General features: G+C 34.3%; 1 protein-coding gene across 1 annotated transcript; it reads left to right on the forward strand.

The window, feature by feature from the left end:
• Positions 1 to 541: 541 nt before the first annotated feature.
• LOC143589835 (uncharacterized) lies at positions 542 to 4,937 on the forward strand. The gene is made up of 5 exons (XM_077070478.1): positions 542 to 624; positions 2,517 to 2,578; positions 2,693 to 2,756; positions 3,738 to 3,840; positions 3,939 to 4,937. The coding sequence occupies exons 1-5, from the start codon at positions 542 to 544 to the stop codon at positions 4,524 to 4,526; spliced, it is 900 nt and encodes a 299-aa protein (XP_076926593.1). The 3' UTR covers positions 4,527 to 4,937.
• The last annotated feature ends 11,253 nt before the right edge of the window (positions 4,938 to 16,190 follow it).

Raw genomic sequence — 16,190 nt, forward strand, 5'->3', positions numbered from 1 at the left:
TACGAAGAAGCAGGTTAGGGTTTATTAAAGATTCCTTGACATTCCTTTTAGTTTTGGTGGGATTTTAAAATCCCATGAAAATGGGAATTTATGGGATTCTCTTTCCATTCCGGTTCCTGTTAATAGTGAAACAAACACAGGAATCTATGGGATTTAAAATCCCATTCCGCCCAATTCCATTAAATTCCGTGAAACGAACGCGCCCTAAATGTATGCTATGGTTTAAAAATTTAGAAACCCTGTTACCAAAAGTTAAAGAAAAAAACCAACCATGAAACAACCGATGATTGGTAATTTGAACGCTTTCAAGATTTCAAACTAACCATGAACAACTATAATTGTTACGTGATTATTAGGATTACCCGTTGTATCACGCGGGTTTATTATATTGTATAATAAAACAATGACACGGGTGGGTTTATAACCCGAATAGATGGGATAAAGTGAAAGTAGATAGATTGGTCTTCTCTTGTTCATCACTTTATTGAATTGAATTTGAAGGTGAAAATCTTAAGCAATTGTGATAATCAGAAGGTGAACGATGGCTAAAACTCGGAACAGACCGTCCCTTCGTGGCCTTAACAAACCAATTTGCATCAAGTGTGACGGTGCTGCACGTTCCAGGTAATTATTATTATTATAATAATTTCCATATCATTCATTCGCTCTTAGGATAATTCATTTGGGTTTCTTTCTTAATTACAACTTTTCATCATAACAATTTGATTGCTAATCGCACCATTCGTGGTCGATTAAATTAACAGCTTACTCTTTCCAATCTAACCCTAGCTCTTCTTTTTAACCCGACCCGGTAAACTAACTGACCCGATCTACTTCAAACATCAAATCTCTAATTTTTCTACTTAATTATTGCCAAGAATAAATTGAAGCTAAAACTACTTGAAGAAAAATAAAATACAAATTAATGGATGACGTTTGTCTTCTTTGAGGTTTTGATCATATTCTTAAAAGTTGTCTGTGAAAGATGGTGGTTCAAAACATTACCTGTCATTCTGTCAAAATATTTTACTTTTAAAGGATTTATTTTCTAACCCTCAAACTAATTCAACTAAGTAACAAGTTAACATATTAGGTCACTTAAGTTTCACTTAATGGTTTAATCCAATGTTTTTTTACCTATCTAACAGGTCGTCATACGTACATTGCATTCCAAATATAAAGATGTGTTCCTTGGTTTATCTTTTCTGCTAATAATTTTATTATTAAAGCATTAAAAGGTAAAATAGTAAAAGTTTCGAGTTATATCTAATAAAGTAATTAAAATTTAAAACAGATACTAATTACTCATCAGCATATTTAGAAAAAGAAAAACAAATGCCACGTAGGCATGGTAACCTGTTAAATATGCAAAAAACCTTGGATTGGAACATAAGTTGAAACTTGAGTGACCTAATCGGGAAAAAAAGAAAAAAAAGAAAAAAGAAAGAAAGAATGAGTGACCTAATTAGAACGATATTGAAACTTAGTTACAATTCTATAAAGTTACCCCAATTATTAATTGTATATTAGATGTACATAATTTCAAATAGTATAATTTTTCTTGTTCCTCATCCAAAAACTAATGCCCTGCTTGCGGTGCGCGTATAATGTATATACGTGTGAACCCTCGGGTGGGCAAAAGTGAAATTGCACTAATTTTGACGTTATTTTACTAATCTCGTGAAAATAACGTTAAAAGTGGCGGAAGGTTAATCAGGCATCATGTGGTGGCGTTGATAGCCGAAAGACAAGGGTACATGCACCGATCATCCGGTGTCCCGATGATTGAGTGCTATGTGCCTTATGTCCAAGGCTTGATGCAAAACTACTATCGAGCCGGGGGTCTCATCGGAAGCAGCCTCCCTATCCCTATGGGGTAGAGGTAAGGCTGTCTACATCGTACCCTCCTCAGACCCTACCATAGCTTTGCTATTGGTGGGATATACTGAGTACGATGATGATGATGATGATGATGATGATGATGATGATGAATTCAGATTGATTTGTTAACTGTTTATTAGTTCTGTACAGTATCATATAGGTGTGTTAATTTCTTTATTAAATGTTCGCATTTTTACAAGTGCCTCGCGTACGTGTTGCATTTGCCTTGCCTTGGATTCGGAAACTTACTGTCTCGGAGCGCCTCACGCTGTATAACTTAATGAAATATTAAATTGTTGATTTATATTACTTATGGTCAAGGTCAACTTTATCAGATATGAAGTTGAAGTGATACTCGATGTTTGCCATCAATTGGTTATTAGAAAATACGGAAAAAAATCATACCGATAGAACATGCACTATAGCAGTTACAAAACTAATTTATAGTTAATATGAATCAATTTATTTGGTAGTGAATATCTGTTCTTTTATTTTTCTGTCTAGAGAATGCTGAAATATGAATTTAATCTGACTGCATGTTTTACTTTTTTGTTTATTGTAGTCACATTATTTGACAAGGACATTCGGGTCCAATGTGGTTCTTTATACAAATTAGTTTTGAATTTATTTAACAGGTGTCTGTTTCAGTCATGCAAAAATTGCTGCGCTAGAGCTCAAAATCCTTGCCATATACATGGTATGATAATGGATATTCTTTTATCCTCCTGATGTCATACATTTATGTAAATTTTCTATGTCAAGCATAGATTGTGTACACATAACATGAAAATTTATTTGAACTTGATTGCAGTGTTAAAGGGCAATTCATCATATCCTGATTCAACTGACTCAAATGGGATATCATCATCATCTGGGTAAGATATAAATATATATATATATATATGTATATGTATATGTATATGTATATGTATATATATAGGGGCAGGTTCAAGAGGGAACTCAAAAAAAGTGGGGAACTCCTCATTTTACATGAAAAAAAAAATAATATAAAGCTCGATTTCACATGTAAAAAATTAGTTTTAGCATAAAATTTTTAAGACTTTTTGCTTATAAATACATGTAAAGACATTCCAATAAAAAAGCGAATTTTGTAGAAATATTTTTTTTTTACGTTTTTTAAACTTAAAATTATTTTTTTTTTTGGAAAAGCCTTCTATTTGCGTTTATATGTAAAAAAACTCTTAAAAAATTATATAAAAATGTGTTTTTTACATAAAAATGATTTTTTTAGTATATTTTACATGTAAAATGATGAGTTCCCTAGTTCCCCACTTTTTTTGAGTTCCCTCTTGAACCTCTTATATATATATATATATATATATATATAGATAGATAGATAGATAAATGATAGAATACAATAATCCTTAACGTACAAAAACACCTATATTCACAAATTGATCCACGAAATCACATCCCAACATCTCGGACTCATCAATGCATACCCAATTAATCATCGATCACCGAAAAACAGATTTGGATCATTAATCGATCAATTTTTTACTTTTCTTCACAAAACCCGTTTTGAGCGTTAACCCATATACTATTGATCGGGTAAATTTATTCGGGTCACATATATATATATATTTTTTGACCGGTCAAGCTGGCGGTGTCACAAAAATATTTAAATAGGAATTAGGTCAAACAGGTTGACAGTTGGCCAAAGATTATTTTACTGTTATTAATGCATAACACATTCTAAACCCCTTTTTGACATAAACTTGTATTCTTTTGAAATAAATAGATTCTATACACTTAATTTACACAAGCTATTTATAGTTCAAAGTTTTAGAAAAAAATATGGTGACTTATTTAAAACGATAAGCTTATATTTTTAGGAATGCACATAGAGTCACTTCAATACGACAACTCTCGAGTAATTTTGCTCAATTTAACAATTTGCGAACTCCATCTCGCGCAAGGAAGCCCTTAACGAGAAAGGTACATACCATTGCCTAATTAATTACTGTATGATCGTTTTATCAACATTTTGTTTTAATGAATGGAGGTTTTTAAAGTTATGCAATTGAATCATACAAGAGGCGTATCAGATAAACGAATGGAGGTTTTCAAAGCTGAAAGAATATGAAGACAGGAACATAGAAATAGAAAATGAATCTTCCGCTAGATATTTGCAAAACGTCACTCTTTTGGAGGAGGTTTTTGCTAAATATGAGTCAACTGAAGACACTGAAACAACGATATCAAATTTGAAAACGAAGCATAGAGCCGACCCGATTAGAAGTGAGAATTTGAGAGAGAAGTTGAGGTTTATTATTACCGAGGGATTAAGAAACCTCAAAACTGAGACACCAATTGGCAATGAAGAAACCGAGGATTATAACGTGCTTAAAAAGGCAAGGTATTCAAGTTTAATTGAACTTAACAGTAATCTGAGTAGCGCGCAGACGTGTGAAGATCTAAATGCTTGCCGTCTGTTAAAAGTCCGTCTGTTTAGTCAACCCAAACAGTCGGTTGAAGAATTTGTGAACCTTGAGGATGGAAAAGCGGAACAAATGACAGAAAATTACTCGTCAAAACGGTTTAGCTCGGTTACAGTTAGTCAAGAAGCTATTGGTCATATTGATGCACAGTTTACTTCCTTTGATGGGATTGAACACCTCTAATCTTGATGCAGGGTCCCAAGGTGTTAAGATGCTGACTCTGTCGGTTTATGATGGTTAGTTTTGTACTTTTTTATGTGCCTTTTTAGTTGTTACTTTAGATGTTGATTCTTAACCTTCTTTTGGAAGGTAATTATGACGATAATGAAATATCTTGTAAAAGATGGTATCAAAACACCACCATGGGCCAGATAAACCCGATCCGGGTTGATATGGTCTATGGAGTACAGAGTCTAGAGTGGTTACCTGGACTTCTAGACAACTGCTTTATTTGTGACCTGAGTGTCAATTACATTATACTCGATAACGGGCAACTCTTATGAGATCAAACATGGAACCAGATTGATCCTTGGACTCAAAATTTGGAAATTGGGTACAACTACTTTGCACCAGAGTGACTCTTTTAAGTGGAGGAAATGTTGAACTAGGTTGTGTTGGTTGCATAACAATATATAACCAAACAAAATACCATATAACATAAAAATACGTAAAATATCATTAAAAGGAATAACTAATACCTAAAGTTGTTGTAACATCCTACTTTCGGTTATAATAATAAAATAAATTTCGTCTATTTTATAGTGCGTCGTTATCGGTTTAGATAAATAGAATATGAGTTGGGCTAGTGTTGGGTAAATGGGTATGGGTTATGGACTTGGGAGATGAAAGAAAGGAGAGTCCATGGGCTTGAGCCGATGATCCCTATATATATAAACCTTTAATCACCCGTTAATCATTCATTTCACACATATTCCATACACCACCAAAATACACACTTAGCTCTCTCTCATCTTGCTCTCTCTCTCTAAGCCGAAATCACCAAGGAAGCCGATCCCGATCCAAGGTAATGATAGTATGATATTGTATGATGTTAAACCCGTTAGATCTAGTTGCGAAACGACGAGCCGACACCGTTAAACCGTTTAAGTCACGAGATCCGGGTGGAATCGGGTATAAACCGAACCTATGATGAGCTTAGGGATCACCCTAGCTCAGATCTGGATCGAACAGGACGAAAAACGGTGAAAAACGAGTTAAAACTCGTTTTTTTCGGCGAATCTGCGGCTTTCCAGCGGCGGCAGCGCCGGAAAAGTTAATACGAGGTATGAATGTCAGGGAATGTTCTGACCTAACCCTAGTTCGCTAAGGAGTAACTAACGAATTAGAAATAATTCGCTAGCTGATTCGCCTACGGGAATATAACGAACTAACTTCAGTTCGTTAAAGGAAAAGATAGCGAATTACCTTGATTCGCTGTAGTTAAAAGATAACGAATTGGAAGGTCCAATTCGTTACATAGACTGGTTCGCTATGGACTGATTCGTTAAGGGTCCAGTTCGTTAGAGGGTTCAATTCGTTACAAGAACCAGTTCGTCGTGACAAGTCAATTTGTTAAGGATAAGTAACGAACTAGAAGTTTAACATAATTGCAGGATGGTCCCTGGATTTAAAGATGAATGATTTAATTACAAAGAAGCCCTTGAACTTTTAAGTTAGCAAATTAATTATGATTTAAATTCTAATGGAAAATGTGTTAAGACAGTTAATGGAAATAAAATTTTTCCAAGCTGACCTGGCAACTCGACCCCAGCCAGGGGCTCTGCCCCTTGGACCCTGCTAGGGGATGCCGCCCCTAGACACCGCTGCCAGGGGCGCTGCCCCCGGACCCCCGTTCGTTGTGGGTTACAAGTAGACTAGAAAGACCGATATGGGTAGTGATAGTTAATTGATACGTGTAATTGTTATACAGTTAGTCGTGCGCAGCTCAAGAAAGGAATAACCATAAATGGTGAACGTAACCGCATTCAGGTGAGTTTCTAGCCCCATTCCTTGTTATGTTTTCGGGGCTGTGTGCATACTCGATGTGATTAGTTAATACACTTATCCTAAGTGATAAGTGTATGTCATATATGTATTATGTGGAAGGTATGAATGCTTTCTTGTCAGTACATGAACGATCTTCGGATATTGTACTGCCAGGTAACAGTTGATGTTGTATGTTGTAAGATGACGAATGAATGATGCATGTATGTGTGAAACTTATGATTTTGTATATTGAAAGTATGTTATGGAGGTATGGAAGAAAGGGTACCGGAGCTAATAATATCCAAGGATGGAGGGTGACCGGACCCTAATAATATCCGAGGAATGAAGGTACCGGACCCTAATAATATCCGAGGTATGTAGAGCGAATGCTCTTTATAACGTAAGGCTAGTTATGAATGTATATGAAAGAATGATGGACAGGTTAAGTATGTAATGCGTACCTACGGGCACGTATATGTGTATGTAAAGTAAGTTATGTGATTAACTAGAACTCACTCAGCGTAGCTGACTTTTAGTATGCACGCAGGCAAATAGGTTGAGGCAGCTCGCGTGATTGAAGACACATGGCATGTAATCGAAAATACTGGCATCTCGAAGAAATTTTGTGATGTTTTAAAGACTATGTTTTGTTTTAAATGACTATGAATGTTTTATAAGACAAGATTTGAAGGCTATGTAACATATTAAGGTTGAAGTATTAGTGTTCCGTGAATGTTTTAATTAACTCTGATTTAGAACTGTGTTTATGAGTAAATCCAACACCAAATGTAGGGCTACCGGTAACGGGGCCATACAGTTGTTATGTGTTGGAAATTTATTAAAAGATGAATGGTGATTTAATTTAGTTGAAGTTATTTGTAGACTCGTTCAGTTGAGTCAATTAATAGGTCATCATTCAATTTATTAGATTTCATTATCAATTCATCATTTGACTCATTTAATTGAGCCAATTTCTTGATTTTCTTCATAAGACTTGCCTATTGATTAGCTCTAGAAATTAACTCTCCTTTGTATTGTAATTAACGATCTTGTCTCTACCTCTACCCATATTGTCACAATCCCTCATTTACTTAATTTCACTCTAGCTCTCCAAATTTGGTGCATTAGCTTACTTTGACTCCTAAAGTTAAGCTGAGTTCAAGTTCTTCTCTCTGGGCGGTGTTTGAGATTGCTTCTTAAAAGTGCTTATGGCTTTTTAGAGAGGCAAAATATCCAAAATGCCCCTCCAAAAGCACCTAAAAGCTCCGCTTTTAGAACAAGTGATGGCTTCTAGCGTACCAACTCCCTTCATGTTCCACTAAAATTGGAAGCCTTTCAAGTGGTGCAGCATCTGTAGTTTTCTCAAAGCCCAAATAAACATTTCCTCTTGATTCTTGAAGCTTTGTGACGCCTTATACTTTTGAATGCAATGAATAACAGTGGGATTTGGTGAAGATTTGGTGTTTCAAATTGGAGCTTTTAGGTGCTTTTGGAGGGGCATTTTGGATATTTTGTCTCTTCAAAAAGCCATTTGAAACTTTTAGGTGCTTTTGAAGGGGCATTTTGGATATTTTGTCTCTCCAAAAAGCCATAAGCACATTTAAGAAACAATCCCAAACATGCTCTTGTTATTTCAACCCTTGAATAATTCATATATTATTTCTATTTAGTTTCACAAGAAGAACATCATCCCTATGTCACGTCCTTTTGACCAGGAGTAATTGTTCATCGTTTTTCACGTAGGTTCATAAATTCATTTCAAGTTCATGACTTTGTTTTTATAAATAGGAAAATTGGTTTTAAATAATCCCAACTATACCTCATTGGCAAATAACAGTCTCAACTAAGCATTTGGCTGGTGGCGGTCCAAACTAAAGATGTATTTGTTTGTAACAGTCCACGACTAACAGATAGTTAACTCCGATAGTTCGGTGCTTACATGGCACGTCTAGGTGTCCAGATATTGCTTATGTGGCGGCTTGCATGGCAATTGGCATAATAATAATAATAATAACACAACTAAAGGTTATTGACCGATAATAATCCCAACTAAGTTTATCACCACTGGTGGGACCCCTTATAAAAAAAAGTTAACATTGTTAACCTTTTTTCAAATTTCAAACTGATTTTTTAGGGTTTTTGATCGAAAGGGGGATTCGAGTCGATTGATATAAAATTCAATACCCCTTTCTTATTTGTAGTATTAGTTTTGTCTATCCTAACCCTAAACCCGGTTCGGGTTGGAACCGAACCACGTCACTGACAAAGTGGTCAAAACCAGGCCGTAGTGGAACTGGTTTGGGTTGGAACACAGGGAACTGGTCTTTATCTACTCATCGAAATCCTAATAGAACATACGGGCCATGTCTTGTTAACATTAACACTCAATGGACCCGTGATTTTTTTTCTAACGGATTTGCATTTTTTCAATTGGGTTTCTTAGAACAAACATTAGAACTTTTGGACAGGTTATGTCGGGTCAGGCTAGTGAACATAATGTACAATATCATAATAAAATATAGAAAACAAACCCCTGATGTAAAGAACAGAAAGAGATATCAAGTGATATAGTAAATGAAGAAAAGAAAACATGAATTTAGTTCACGAAAGCTCGTGTCAAAACTGTACATAAAATTGAATATAAAACTATACAAGAATTTAGTTGAGGAAAGCTCGGGTCAAAATTGTTTTTATTGATACATGTTTTTATTGATTTTTGATACGGGTACAATCGGGTATGGATACATGTATTGTCCCAAGCTCATCCCTACATTCAGCTTCAAAACTAAGCCTAAAAAAACAAAAGTTAAAATACTAAATATTCAGTTTTTTATTGATCAATAAATAAATTAAAGTAACATCTTGCTCAACATAACTATGAGCATCTTCTGTTACCTTCTGTTAGGGGTGTGCCTTAAAACTGATATAGAAACCGACAGTTTAGTTTTTGTTTTTGTAAAAACCGAACACTTCTAAAAAATTTAAAAACCAAAGTTTTGGGTTTTAGTTAGGTTTTATCCCAAAACTAACCCAAACTAAACTGCGCAGACCCCTACCGTTTGTTCTGGCTCTACCTGCATCAAAACCTTAACAAATGATAATTAAAACCTGCAACATTGCATTCACTTGTTTCTTCAATTTGTGTGTATTATGCAACATTTATATTATATAATAATAAATGCTAATAACAATATAAACCAAATAGAGAGTCTAGAAGTCATTTTATACCAGTTGCTTGGCAGCAACATCAAGAAACTTAGGTAAATGAAGACACACATGAATCGGACAAACCGAATAAAAAAAATACCAAAATAAAAACAACTTATTAAGCAACATGAACGTTTGGATCTACTGATATAACAACCAATTAACCCTTGCAAGGTCTCCAAGCAATGCAAACGCACTTTATCAGATATCATAACCGTCATCCAAACAACATTTCAAAAGTAGGTGCCTTAAATTACTTTGTGAAACCAATATTGCAAAAGTAGGTGCCTTAAATTACTTTGTGAAACCAATGAGGAAAGTGAAATTTGATTATACAGTGAATATCTGACTTTTGTTATAAAAAAATTGAGGTAAAAAAGGTAAATTAGCAGACTCTCGATTCCACTATCGAGATCTTCGTCAATCTAGACATATAGATCCAATGAACAACAAATTTTATGTCAAACTGAACATCAGCTGAAACCGGATCAACCTGCAACCTAAGTACCTAAGTTTTACAGAAGTTGATTATAAATAAGGTCAAAACACTCCACTTTCATTAATTCTTCCAATCATGTGAAAGTTTTGTATATAAATGCTAAAGAAATTTAAACGACCTGATTTGGGAAAGCTTAGTCTGCAAATGTGCAGAGTCGAGCTGGCTAGATATGTAAACGACCTGATTTGAGCCGACTTGGTCTGTAAACGAGCCGAGCTCAATCCATCTTGTTGGATAATTTAATATAAAGTCCAAATGCCAGTTTATTATGCTCCAAATGAACTTCAGCTCCTCTCAATTCTCCTCAGTTTTGAGTTTCCTGACGTTTTCTGCTACTAAATTGGTATCTTTTCTTTATCCTTATCTTCTCTTTGGAGCTTTCAAACAAACCTCGAAACACAATTTTACTTGGCTAACATGAAATCAATTAAATTAACCAAGATATCTTCATAAATATCTTCAAGATATGCAAGGTGAATTTTTTCCTCTTCAGCCATAACATAAACAAATGACTGCACCTGAAAATTTTACACAATTTAATTATGCATAGAAATTTAAAATATTAAAAACAGTAACTATCATATTTGTTTCTGCACAACCTAACAAGCTCTATGTGGAAAACTAAATATTATTATAAGAAAAAAAGGACTTCTCGTTTTATTGTTTTACGTCTCTGTTTTCACATTTGTCCACTTTTTGAAAGAAACATATATGATTCACATATGTTAACTATGACTGATATAGTATAATCACAATAATAATGTATATGTTGTCACCAATAACTTATTTAAGGAAATGCATTTATATAAAAAGTGAATATATAGTGTAAACCAAAAGTAACAAACTTACTGCTATTGTAATCTCGTTTCTACAAAATGCTGGGAATTGTTTGAGTTGTTTACCACAGATCCACGATGCACCTGACCACACTATATCCGGTACCCATGTGTTTAAATTTCTTGCAAGCCGATTATGAAATGAAGCACCAACTCCCAAGATGTGATCACTTTTAGGGGACTCTGCACTAAACAAATAACATATTTGTTACTACTTTAGAAACGTCATGGAGATAACACAATGCACAACATTTTTTAGACATCGGAAAAACCGCCTTTAAGGACACCCCGTATAAACATCATTCAACATGCAACAGATAAAATAACCACACGTTTATGGAAATTGGTAGATTTTATTATATTTATGAAAGACCGCCCAATATTGGTAAAAAACGAAAAATCATACGACACAAAAACATGATAAAAAAACGCCATCACAAGTCTTTATGATGTTTTGTAGAGATTTATAATCCACGGGCTTTCCAACCAACAAAATTTCAAAAAATGTTACCGAAAATAAGACATTTTAAGACCTATAAAACCCATGTAAAAAATCCACTTGAATACTACCTTTGAAAGAAAAAGTGCACCATGTTAGGATGCGACTTAAATGTGCATTCCACATCAACATGAGATGCTTCCCTGGTCATGAGTCGAATAAAATAGTAATACTGCAAAGAAATAAAACCAATTAGATTTTAGCAAGGCTCTGCACGTTAGATATAATAATATCAAGAAAACAGACGTTATTTTGATTCAAAATAAAAGCCCTTTATAGCAGAAAGGGCATCTGTGCAAGCATTACTAATGAGTTGAGAGATAACCTATGTAATAGCAATTCGACGTCTACAACAAAAGTATTAATAAAGATCTCAAACACGTTCAGGCATGTTAACCTGCTTGACCTTGTCATACTTTGTAGTATCATAATTGTAGTGAAACTCTACAACATGAAAATAGATATGCTTGTACAGAACATACATTTTATTTAATAATAATAATAATAAATTAATAATAGTAAGATCATCACCTAGAACCGCAATTTGTGTACGATGTAGCTGACGAACAGTTTCTTGGCCTGTATATTGAAATAAAAATGCTTAATTTATATAATTTTTAAATCAGATTGGTCAACTCAAAACCCCTTTCTGAAATTCATAAATAAACAGTAGCAAGTCAAGATATGCTTACCACTGCTCTTTGTTGGTTTTAAACTTTTAGTTTTTTCAGTAGTTGGTTTCGCTCTCGGTTTTTAAGCTTCATTTCAGTTTGGTGTCAGTTTATTCGGATTTCTAGTTTCGGTTAGTGTTTAGACTTTTAGTTTATATAGTTTTTGGTTTCGCTTTTGGTTTTTACGCTTCGTTTCAGTTTATTCAGATGATAAGTTTGGATCCGTTTTAGTTTATTCAGTTTTTGGTTTCCCTTTCGCTTTTGGTTTTTAAGGTTTATTTCAGTTAGGTTTCAATTTTTTCTGTTTTTTGGTTTCAGTTTGTTTCAAGGGTAAAAACGTAATTGGGGAAAACCAAGCATCTAATGGTTGCAGAATCTGCAAAAAATTATTCATTTAATGGGGAAAAAAAGCGTGATCTTTACATACAATTCATCTAGTGGTAATAATGTACAAGAATTTAAAGACACGATATCTTACTTTCGTCACTAAACTCAACAAATGCAAACTGGAGGCACGAATTTGGACAACCACAAGTTTGGCAGTCCAAAACCATAATGTAAAATCTCTTTTAACACAAATACATGATTAAAAATTATAATAGATAACTAATTAATTGACAAAAAGGATTATGACTTACGTGTCCACAGCCAGTAAGCAAAGCAGCAAGTTGCTCTTTAGTGACCTATTAAAGAAAAATAACAGCTGGTTTGTGAATAGAATGGTACATTGTATAATATAAGTAAATGAACTAATAGAATTTACTAACGTTGTGATCGATGTCGGAAATATACGCGGTTCTCCAAATGCTATATTTTCGCTGAGCTCTGAAAGCCAAGCCATTGGATAGTCTTCAAGTGTTGATATATGTTTTTCTCCTATAATTGAAAAACAAAATTTAACTCGCTTACAGTTTTGATAGTGAAAATAGAAAGAAACAATCAATATTATATAGCAAGAATCATAGATCAAATCTTTCTCTTGCTTTGAGGTCCATGGAAATTATTCATGTAACTCCATTTGTTCTTACGATGCCAAGAAATTTGTCCTTTTCAATTATAAATTTATAACATCAACAAATAAAGTGACCAATACTAATCTACAGTGAACATTATGCATCTGTTACAAATACCTACATAAATAAAGAACTGCTGATCACATATGAAAAAAATCAAACTCATCATAATCAGCCATTGAACTTTTAAATATTAGAGGGATTGTAACACATACTCAAGATATCGAATAAATCATCAATCAAAACTATGAAATCGAATGAACAAACAGTCATACCATTGAACTTTTAAAACACAACAATTAAGCAAAAAAAAAATTAAGAACAAATTAAATAAATTTCAGACAAAAGAGTATACCCTTCCGTTATTGGGATGCCCTTCAATCCCATTTTCAGTGTAATTCTTAAAATAGGCAGGCAACACGAAGTAATTAACAACGAGCCCTGATCAATCACGATTGCAATCGATTGTTGATTAAAACCCTAAAAAACAAGCATGAGATGGAAGGGAGGTTGAAGACAGTGAACGAAGCCAAAGACTTCAACTCCCAACTGTTACAATCCAAGTCCTACATGAAATTCCAACAAAACTAATTTTAATGAATTAAAACCTTCATAACGAATTTTATCTCTTTATGCCAGAAAATTCTAGAATCATATTAAAAATAAAAGTTTAAAAACGACACTTAACTGCGATGTCCTTCTTCAATCCAGTTCAATCGGTTCCTTTAAACATCTGTTACTCTTCAAATCAAGGGTATAGATCAGTCCCTGTCAAATAGCATAATGTAATCAAACCCAGAAACATACCTATGGAAGTGTCCCTAGGCCGACGGCTCTTCACCCTTACTCGAAACTAACGCAAATTGATTGCAATACATGTAGCAGATGATCGATTCCTTGGATACGATTTAGGGTTTCCACTGATTTCTGTGTGATCTTATTTGTATGTATCTGGCAGCGAGAGCGTGCTTTTAGGTTTTGATTTTCTAATTTTGAATCTACCAGCGTGTTTCACCTTGAAGAAGCTAAAAATACTTGCTTGATTTGATTGTATCTCTTATAGAGTTTTTTCGTGAAATTACTCTTTTGCCCATCATATATAAATATATATATATATATATATAGATATATTATAAGATAGTATAGATAGGTATTATATAGGGGTGGGATCTAGAGAAAACTCCTCTTAAAGAGAGAACTAGATAACTAGTAAAAATTTATTTTTAACTATTTTTAAAAAAATATTTTGTGATATTCTTTTTCTTTCCTCATTCTAATAAGATGATATTGATACTGAAAAATAAAATTTGTCAGTGTAGTACTGTAGTGCATATGTGCACTAATGCCAATTGCATATATACAATAGTGTTTTATTGCATATAATACAACACAATTGCATTATCCAATACACACTATTGAATATATGCAAATACGACACTAATAATTGTATGCAAAACACATTATCGCATATATGTAATACAATACTAATGCACATATGCACTATATCGATTTTTTTTTAATTTTTGTATATAATATAACACTATTGCAAATATACAATACAAACAACTATATATATGTTATTCAACACTATTTTAAATATCAAATGCACACTCTTGCACATATGCAAAATAAAAAAAGTCGGTGTATTGCATATATGCATTACTCGTTATTTTTTTTATTTTTTTTTATTTTATATTCTTTTGTGGTGAACAATAACAACATATAAGAAGAATGAAAGAAAAAAAATTTTAAAATTTTTTTTTTAATTAAATTAAAAATATTTGATTGTTAGTGCTCTAGTTCTCTCATGATCCTCTCTCTAAGTATATATATATATATATATAAAGGTTAACGTACAAATGAAATTAACGTGCTAAACGTGAGAATCAAGTAGAGTAATTATATATACAAGTAGAGTAATTATGTAATTACATCATATAGTAATTACATAATTACTCTAGTTGTAAATATAATTACTCTACTTGATTATCACGTTTAGCACGTTAATGTCATTTGTACGTTAACCTTCCCCTGTATATATAAATTCATATTCATCCACCTCACATTTTATTCATCTTCAACATCACCAATCGCCACCGCCATCTCTCCGACGGGCAACTTCGGCCATCTATCGCCACGCCAGATCAATATCCACTTCACTCATGGCCCCATCACTCTCCAGCCCCAGTTCCTTTAACCGAAACCCCTAATTTACTCCGTTGGATCTCCGTCGTCTTTGACGTCGGCACCGGAATATCTCTATACCGGTACTCTCCGTTCATATCGTTGATGTGTGCTCTACTCATGTTCACATCGGCACATGGCTGCTCAAACTCTATCCGAAACTGAGTTCTATCAATGGATGAACGAATCCCTTGTGAAACTCGAGTCTCAGTTGCAAACGCTTTGCAACGAGTTCCGATCAATTCGAACCACGTGGGAAGCCCCACAAACATCAGTTTTCGCACTAGCGCCGCCGTTACCTTCCGCCACGGCACCACTTGTTCCGTTACCCACTTCCGTCGCAACACCACCACCTGCCTCCATACCACCCAAACAATCCCTTTCATCCGGGTTGTCGTCACCAAAACGACCGCCCTCAATTGTACCGTCCATATCCATTTCTGTCCTTACCAAAACTAAACTTCTCATCATACCACCACCAATTCTAACGTACAATGATATCTTCAAACCAAAATCCCACTTAACCTTAATTCAAAGGTGGTGTCCAAGTAATCAAGGTACCACACCCAGGAGTGTGGAACACATACGTAGAAACTTCACCACATCCATTTGCTTGGGTCTTGTAAGCAAAGAGAAATCCAATGAGGATGTAACCGGAAAACCCGAATGGCACTCACCGTGGCGTTCCGTTACAACCGCTCCAAATGTTATGGGTAGAACCGATTGACGTCCACCGTGGGGGGTCCCCGAAGCATGTCTCGACTTCATCCTTGAGGACAAGGATGATTTAAGGGGGGTGGAATTATGTGTGCTCTACTCATGTTCACATCGGCAGAGATCATGCTTTTATATTTTGACTATTTCCAATTTACCATTTGTGTTTCTATATTTATGTTTTATGTTTCACATGTTTTTAGTTGGTTCCTTAAATTAAGGAAGAAAGTGGGGTTTC

The sequence above is a fragment of the Bidens hawaiensis genome, unplaced genomic scaffold (genome assembly GCF_021521415.1).
Source record: "Bidens hawaiensis isolate Kalapana, Puna unplaced genomic scaffold, B.hawaiensis_p1.1 tig00037895_1, whole genome shotgun sequence".
NCBI classification, from domain to species: Eukaryota; Viridiplantae; Streptophyta; class Magnoliopsida; order Asterales; family Asteraceae; genus Bidens; species Bidens hawaiensis.

Coding starts and splice junctions, on each gene's coding strand:
- LOC143589835 (XM_077070478.1), top strand. CDS start 542: ATGGCTAAAACTCGGAACAGACCGTCCCTTCGTGGCCTTAACAAACCA. Junction 625..2,516: donor GACGGTGCTGCACGTTCCAG/GTAATTATTATT, acceptor TTTATTTAACAG/GTGTCTGTTTCAGTCATGCA. Junction 3,841..3,938: donor GGAAGCCCTTAACGAGAAAG/GTACATACCATT, acceptor TGAATCATACAA/GAGGCGTATCAGATAAACGA.